General features: G+C 34.4%; 2 protein-coding genes across 2 annotated transcripts; both read right to left on the bottom strand.

Moving 5' to 3' along the window:
- Positions 1-52: 52 nt before the first annotated feature.
- On the bottom strand, positions 53-3,549 carry LOC108728617 (putative SERF-like protein). The gene is made up of 3 exons (XM_018457277.1): positions 3,371-3,549; positions 832-943; positions 53-648 (listed from the first exon to the last, which is right to left on the bottom strand). Exons 1-3 carry the CDS (start codon positions 3,375-3,377, stop codon positions 570-572), a joined length of 198 nt encoding a protein of 65 aa, XP_018312779.1. The 5' UTR covers positions 3,378-3,549; the 3' UTR covers positions 53-569.
- A 1,152-nt stretch (positions 3,550-4,701) lies between these two features.
- Positions 4,702-8,683, bottom strand: LOC108728614 (Ribonucleoside diphosphate reductase large subunit). The gene is made up of 11 exons (XM_018457274.1): positions 8,487-8,683; positions 8,116-8,204; positions 7,675-7,852; positions 7,195-7,558; positions 6,817-7,121; positions 6,546-6,708; positions 6,065-6,453; positions 5,802-5,989; positions 5,418-5,726; positions 5,141-5,329; positions 4,702-4,985 (listed from the first exon to the last, which is right to left on the bottom strand). The coding sequence occupies exons 1-11, from the start codon at positions 8,596-8,598 to the stop codon at positions 4,704-4,706; spliced, it is 2,568 nt and encodes an 855-aa protein (XP_018312776.1). The 5' UTR covers positions 8,599-8,683; the 3' UTR covers positions 4,702-4,703.

The following is an 8,683-nucleotide window of genomic DNA, read 5'->3' as shown; positions in this document are numbered from 1 at the left end:
TATCGTTACAGTTCGCACGGGATAGGACGAAAGATTTAAGAATTATACGAGTATTATTAAAATTTGAACAGTTTATTACAAGCGAGAGGCAACGATAGTAACACATGTGTGTCTAATGATCGTTCGCTCGTTACACATTTAATTACATAACATATTAAATAAGTGAAAGTTTGAATTTTTACAGATTGGAAATTAGTACTACAAATATATCGTATTATTTAATATCCTTATACCTAGAGAAATCAGTCAAACGCGTATTTTCTTTGACTGAATTTAGGTGTAGGTAACGTCAAGTTTTGTACACACTGATTATAACTGTTATCGTGAGCAACGTGTAAATAACAAGATAATCGAGGCTAGGTCCTGAGGTACGTCATACGGTTGACATACCTGTGTACGGCCGACAATGGAAAAATTCTCTAACATCAAAGACATAGTGATTCATTTTTCTGTCTCCGGTAAGCATCGACGTATGTGTCTCTTACAGTCGCGAATCTTTTTAGCGTAGCCATTGGTTGCGTGATATAGCCGTTCTTATAAAAATTTATACATGCACTTTCCTCGTCGAATTATCTCGCTGCCTGCTTGGACTTGTCTCCTGGTTCACCCTGTTTCTTAAGTTGTTTCTCTCTCATTCGTTCCGCGTCGCTGTAAAAAGAAATGTACGTTCAAATTGTGTCCAGTATAAAAATTATATCAGTTGTTTCAATTTATTACAATCATCATATAAATTTTAGCAATAAACATTCAACTTTGTAGTCCATTATTATTTCTAATTAAGCCTATCAATTTTCGAATAGAAAAAGGAAAAGATATATTCAGAAGATGTACCGTGCTTTACGTTGTTCTAAGGAAAGACCTTTATTGCTGTCTTGTTCCGACGCTGCCTTCTTTACGGTTTTTTTCAAATTTTTGGCTCGTGCTAGTTCACGTTGATTTCCACCTGCAATATAATGAAGGTTTTTTAGGAACCGAGTGAAGTTTTAATTATAACTTTTATTTAATTTTACTCCGCAATTTTTCGGTCTCTATTTCCGTTCCCATTCATTCAACTCGAACGAGGTGCTCTTTAAAAAGAGCGCTGTTTGCGCGCGCGCGCGCACGCGCACGCAATTCGAAATCGTGTTCCTTCGACCAATAATATAAATGCAATGGCGCACGCAACGCTCACGTTCGTAGTTATTAAAGGGTGACTGCGAAAGGCGATGATTTACGACAATGTCATACAATTGCTCCGATAACTTTACAATCTAAATCCTACTCCTATTTTAAACGATATCACGCGTACACAGGGCCGCCGCTGACACATAAAGCGCCTTTGTGTAAAGGAGATTTGTCGCTTCTCTTAATTTTTATTTATCAATTTTTTAAAAGTTTTTGGTTTTGAATAATTTTTTTTAAATAGCTTTCAACAAGATGCAATTGGATCATGTTATTTTTATCCTAGAATAGAAATGTAAAAAATGAAAATTTCTATCATTAATATTAACAGAGAAATTTTTTATTTTTCACATTTCCGTTCTAGAAAAATTATTGATGTTCTTGATGATCTTAAATGGATTTGCATGTATATATACGGCTCTGCATGTATCGAAAAGTTTTAATAGGATCGACAAATAAATAATTATCTGTTCAGATCAGTTCAGATCGATGATTTTGATTTTATGATTAGATTTTGGTTATTCTAAATTAATATACACGTTTTGGAAGAAATTAAATCTAACGGAAAAGCGTGCACACGCAATTGGTGTTAGTGGAAAATTGATTTTTAATTCTTCTTTTGCAATCTGAGGCTTTTTTAGTACAAGTAAAATTTCACTCTTTTTCTCTAAAATAAACCGGAGTTCGGTTTCCCCTCCATAAAATATCTTGTTGGTAGGAATCTTGTTGGCGGAAAGATATTGAAAAATAACTGAAATTTTCCACATTTTTAAAAACATATAACAGTAAAAAAAATTGGGCTGGATAAAAAAATCAGATTGCAAACGGAGGATTAAAACTTAACTTGGCGCTGCCCTTGTTAATATGCCTTTATGCATACTTGAGGATTGATTCTGTATCTTTAAACAAAGTGAAAATTACAACAATAAATAAATTTACTAGGTTGACCAATAAAATTATAAATATTCTAGTAAATTCGATTATTTTTGTAATCTCCACCTTTCAGTAAAGGAAAATCAGTTAAAATGAATTAAAAAAAAAACTATTATATTTGAATTAAAAAAAGATTCATTTTAACGGACGCGCGCGTTCGCGAATGCGTATTTCAAAAATCTAAATCCATTTCAATATTTTCAATATCCACCTATCTCTTTATTCATTTATAGGAATTGCACGAAGCACGTTTTCTATGCTTCTTTAATTCAAAATTCTGGATAAGAAACGCAGTTCTTCAATCCGATTGAATCCAATTAAATCCAGAAAAGTTTTCCCATTTAAAATACGCATTCGAATGGATTAAAAATTTTAATCCGTTTTAATCCATTCTCATTTACCGTAGGCTGATTTCAAGATACAGAATCGAATCCCGCTTGCGGCGGCCCTGCGCATATACAAAATGGCGGCGAGTAAAATGTGACGCTATTTGCCATAAAGTATATTTTCCACTATATTTACTCTTCGGAATCAAACGCTGTCAAAATTGACGAAATCCATAGAGAGAAATAAAAGTTCGTTGACTTGGTGCGCTCGTAGCGTAAAAGCGCGTCGCCGTAACGTTTCTGTATGTTGTCGAGGTTAACAAGCGAGGTTTTCCGAAAGCGAGACGCATAAATTCGTCGCATAACTCCGAAAAGTAAGGCTACACGTTGAACTTTATATATATATATATATATATACGTTCGATTTTCTCCCACCATCTTTTAAAGACATTCGATTTTCTCAATTACGTGAAATCGTCGAGATTCGCGAAACACACTCGGTAGAGAGACCCTAATTTTTCTTTCTTTTTATCGCGCTATCGTCATCATGAAAAATATTGACCTTTCCTTCGTAAACAGCCTGTAGAACGAGAATTCTCGAGACCTAGAGAGTCGAGGGTACTCGGAGCGCATCGTCTGCCACGGCGGTGTGCTCCTTTCTTCCTCGACGAGTCACCGTCGTCATCGACGTTTCGCGACTCGCCGGGACGTTTGTCGCGCGTCTGACAAATCTCTGTGAGAGCGCGCGCGGTCACCCACAACCCACAATCGTTACGCGGCGACCTTATTTTTAACATTAACGACAATGGCAGCCCCGCGGAAGTTTTACGAGCCAAAAACTCGCGCCCGTCGTCGTTCCCTTTCTTTCCGTTTTTCTCTCTCTCGTCGAGCTGTTGCGGCGCGATCAGGTAATGCGACACCCGATCTCGGTGACGTTCGGCTGGACTTACGGGTCATTTTTTTTTTCTCAGTTCTTGATCTCCGATAAGCAAGCACTTCGAAATTTGACCACCCAAATCGGTGCGAAACGCACGGCCCGACGATACGCGGCGCACAAACGTACACACACACACACGCGCGCGCGCGCGCACACGGGCACACGGCTCCTGCGGAGTGCGAACTAATTTCCAAACCAAAATAAATATAGTTCTGCGTCGTCTCCGTACTTCCATAGCCCCTCTTCCCCGTCGGCCACCCTCGGCTACCCTGCCTCCTTGCCCGCTGCCGCAATGACTGTCAGTGATGCCACGTGTTCCAGTCTAGTAACATTCGACGTGTCGCATTCGAATGGAGCAAGAACGGAGCAGAATACCAGGTATGCCAATATGAATTCACAGCTTTTTACAAGTCTGTGGTTGTGTGCGAATCACTTTGAGAATCCCAGTTGATTCATGTTCTTCAAAAATATGAAATGTTTTAAGTGGATTAAAATTTGAGAAAATTTAAAAAATATATTCTCTTAATTCTGTTCCTTTCACCATTATTTGATTTTATTACACTTGTGATTTCTTATATATATTATTCGATAAAAAAGATATATTTCGCATATATAAAAATAGAGAGGGAAGTTACTTTTATCGTTACTTTTTAAAACAACGATTTAATAAGAACGGTCCAATTTTTTATGACGATAACTAACTGAAAACTAAGGCTTGAAACGTCACTTTTGAAAAGTGACGTGTCACCATTACGCATTATTCATTGAAAAAAATACTTCATTTCTTGTGATGACTTTTAAAAGTAACGAAGGGCTTCTATTCATCACTTGTATTACAAGTGATGAATTATTTTTTTTAACAAATAATGCGTAATGATGGCAATAAGTCACTTTTCAAAAGTGACATTCCCAATTTTAACTTTTAATTAATTAAAAAATCATTGTTTTAAAAAGTAACAACAAAGAAATGATAAAGTAACTTCCCATCCTTGCATAAATACACACACACACACACACACATACATACATATATATATATATTTTTAATACTTATATTTCAAAGTTCATTTTAAAGAAAACGAAGCTAAATATTTTTTAAAATATTTTAGAAAAATATGGAAGTATTTATACATAGAAAAATGAAATTCTATTTTAGACTTACAAATTCTTCTAATCGATTTTAATTTTATTTAATTTTACTAATGGTTTTTTTGTAAATATTTATCCGTTTAACAATGGGATAAAATTTAGAATATACACTCCAAAAACATGCTTCTAATTGCATAATTTACAAAAATAAAAAATTGCTTACATATTTTCGAGACAAACTTAAAAATAATAAATGTTCAGGAGCTGCATGCCATACAGTCCTCCTTATTCTTACGCGAACAAGCAAGCATTGCTTCCAAGCTTTCACTTGCTTGCTGACTTAATTGTTTTCGTTTTTCGTCGTCATCGCTGTCTTTGTTAGGTGATGACTGAATAGAAGTATTGTAGACAACAGAAGTGCTGGTATTGGAAGAATTCGATACGGAATCGCGATTCTGTAATTTTGACTTGTCCACTGTAAATTGTATAGGATTTGCGGCTGGTTTCGTTCTCAGATAGTACATGCCAGTCTTTAGGCCCTGTAAGCGACAATTTATTTTTATACAGAATTTATTCATTAAATTATTTACTCTGTATGATGACAAGATGTTAAAATAATTTATAAGAATTAGGTATCTACCTGAGCAACGTACAAAATTTAAAAAATTTCGAAACAGATAAATTAGTAACTTACACTTCTCCAGCCGAAAAAGTGCATTGATGTCAGTTTTTCCGTCGTCGGATCTCCTATATGGACGTTCAAAGATTGCGACTGATCAACGAAAGCTCCTCGATCAGCCGCCATTTCAAGAATTACTTTTTGCGATATTTCCCAGACCGTCTTATAAAGCTCTTTTAAATCATCGGGAATGCGTTCGATGTTCTGTAAAATTCACATATACGCTTCCTTACAATTATGCTCAAATAATTTGAATAACAAGGATATCTAAGAGATTTTTAAAGATGTTTACTTGAACAGATCCAAAATTCGCGAGCATCTCGTTCTGCATATCCGCATCCCATAAATCTCTGGAGATTAAATCTCGCAGTAAATGCGGATTGACAATGATAAATTCTCCCGACAATACACGCCTCACATAGATATTGCTTGTATATGGTTCAATAGATTCGTTATTCCCTAAAATCTGTGCTGTCGAGGCCGTTGGCATAGGTGCTATTAAAAGGGAATTTCTTACTCCGTGCTTCGCGATCTTCGCCTTCAATTCATCCCAATCCCATAAATTTGTCGGCTTAACGTTCCACATATCATATTGGAGGATCTAGAAAAAGAAAATTACTATTATTCAACTGCAACGTGCTCTGATGTGTTCTAAGATTAAAATATAAATACTTACGCCTTTGCTGACTGGGCTACCTTGATATGTTTCGTAAGTGCCCTTTTCTGCAGCTAATTCGCAACTAGCTTCTAAGGCACCATAATAAAGCGTTTCGAAGATTTTAATGTTGAGTTCTTTCGCCTCTTTGCTTTCGAAGGGATATCTCATTAACAGGAACGCATCTGCTAGCCCTTGTATTCCTATACCTTAAAATACACTTTTCAGTTTTATTGTGCTATCATCTCGTATTAATTATGTAAAACTTGTGGAAATAATCTTACCAATAGGTCTGTGTTTACGATTAGATGTTTTCGTTTCTTCGATAGGATAAAAGTTAACGTCAATGACTTTATCTAGATTACGAGTAACGACTTTCGCGACTGTTTTAAGTTTATCGAAATCGAAAGTTTTGGTGTCTATATTAACGAACATGTTGACAGCGATAGATGCTAAATTGCATACAGCGACTTCTCCAGGACCAGAGTATTCAATAATTTCGGTGCACAAGTTGCTGCATTTGATAGTGCCTATATGCTGATGATTTGATTTTCGATTGCAATGATCTTTGTAAAGCATATAAGGTGTTCCAGTTTCTACTTGGGACCTGAGAATGGCGAGCCATACAGACCTAGCCTCTACTTGTTTCCTGTAGCGACCTGCCTTTTCATATCTATAAGTGTTTCACATGTAGTGCATAAAAAATATAAATTACAATGTCAAATAATTTTAATTGAATTGATAGAAAAAATTACTAATATATACCTAGTATACAATTCTTTAAATTCATCACCCCAAACATCAGCTAAGCCGGGAGATTCATATGGACACATTAAGCTCCACATCTCGTCATTATATACACGTTCCATAAAAAGATCTGGTATCCATAGACCATAAAATAAGTCTCTAGCTCGCATGTTTCCATCACCTGTTATAAATCATATGATATATTTCAAACTACAATAAGATAAATCAATAACATTTTCAACTACAGATTCAATTGATATATAAAAAAAGATTAAGAAAAAAGATATACCGATGTTTCTTTTAAGTTCCAAAAAATCAAAAATGTCGGCATGCCATGGCTCTAAATAGATAGCAAACGCTCCGGGTCTTTTATTACCGCCTTGATCAACATAAATGGCCATATCGTTATACAACTTTAAAATGGAAACCAAGCCATTGGTTTGATTGTTTAATTTAGCATCTTTCACGTTTTTGGCATGAATGCAATGTACATTAAGTCCTATACCTCCAGCATATTTGCTAATGAGCGCACACTTTTTTAGAGTACCGAATACACTCTTTATACTATCGTCTTTGAGGGTTAGGAGGAAGCAGCTGCAAGAAAATAATTCTTAGTAAACCAATGACATTTGATATTATTAGACTAATTGAACTTTTTTGAAATTACCTGGACATCTGCTGGTTATTAGTACAGGCATTAAATAGAGTCGGTGAAGCATGTGTAAAATATCGTTCGGACAAATAATTATATGTTTCTATGACTTTGTCAATGTCATTTTCATGAATACCAATAGCTACTCTCATCAACATATGTTGAGGCCTCTCGACTATCTTACCGTTGATTTTTAGCAGGTAACTTCTCTCAAGCGTTTTAAAACCAATATAATTATAATTGAAGTCACGATCGTATATTATAGCAGAATCCAGTTTCTCTGCATTGTTCTTAATAATATTGTAATAATGTTCGCTGATTATAGGAATATGTTGATTTGTGATAGGATTCTTGGCATAATACAAATCATGCATGACTTCTGTTAAATACAGGAATAATAAATATTAGTTTTAATTTAAAATCTAGCATTAACTGAACAATAATCTAGAATTTTATGACAAAGAAATTGATTTAAGTAAACGCAAGATACTATACCGCTAAAACTTTTCTTGGTTTCCTTGTGTAGGTTAGACACGTCAATTCTTGCAGCTAGTATAGCATAATCAGGATGTTTAGTTGCCATTGTAGCTGCAGTTTCAGCTGCTAAATTATCAAGTATAACTGTAGTTACTCCAGAATATAAACCACGTATCACTTGAATTGCCACAGCAGACTACAAAAAATAAATTTAAATATTATACAAATTGATACTGCTACATTTGTAACTTTTTACCTGTGTATATAGGGTTAATTTGTATTTGTTTAACAAATATTTTATGTATGTATACAAATGTAATAAAATCATATAAGGAAAAAAAATTATGTATGTATAAACAATTAAAGCTTTTTTAAAAGAAACTATACATATATATTCTGTTATTTTCTTCGATATCATATTTCTTATTGCAAAATTATATAAAAAATAAAAATACTTACTGGATCTACATAATTCATATCCAAGTTATAACACTGTTTGACAATTCTGGAAGTAATTTTATCAAAATGAACATCTTCTTTACGCCCATCTAAAGAAAAGAGTAGTGTTAAATTTTAATCTCTCCTTTTATCTCTTCTCTCTAATGATTTTATAATTATACGAATCATACGAATACATAACATTCATAATATCAATATAATATGCTAATAATAACCTATTTTATATTGCGAATTACTTTGCAATTTTGTGAAGTTTCTTGGCGCCATAATAATATATGAATATTATACAAAAAAAAATTGGCTATATCATTTGTGAAAAACGGTTACATATTCACAATCGAATTCAAAGGAATGGTTAACCCATAACTTACTACGTTTAATAACGTGCATCTTTCCTCGCGCGGATTCCTTGACTGGCATTTTCAGGGGAGAACGATTACCATTTTTCACAGAAAGCTTCTGAAATGTCGTACTCAAATCCATATTAGCTGAAAACTGACAAACCGATGTATTCTTCCAGTTATTCACTGTATTCCGTCACTCCGTAATCTGTATATTCTCTGTTCTC

The sequence above is a fragment of the Mycetomoellerius zeteki genome, unplaced genomic scaffold, assembly GCF_001594055.1.
Source record: "Mycetomoellerius zeteki isolate Tzet28-1 unplaced genomic scaffold, Tzet1.0 scaffold62, whole genome shotgun sequence".
Lineage (NCBI taxonomy): Eukaryota > Metazoa > Arthropoda > Insecta > Hymenoptera > Formicidae > Mycetomoellerius > Mycetomoellerius zeteki.
This window is presented reverse-complemented; position numbering and strand designations above follow the sequence as displayed.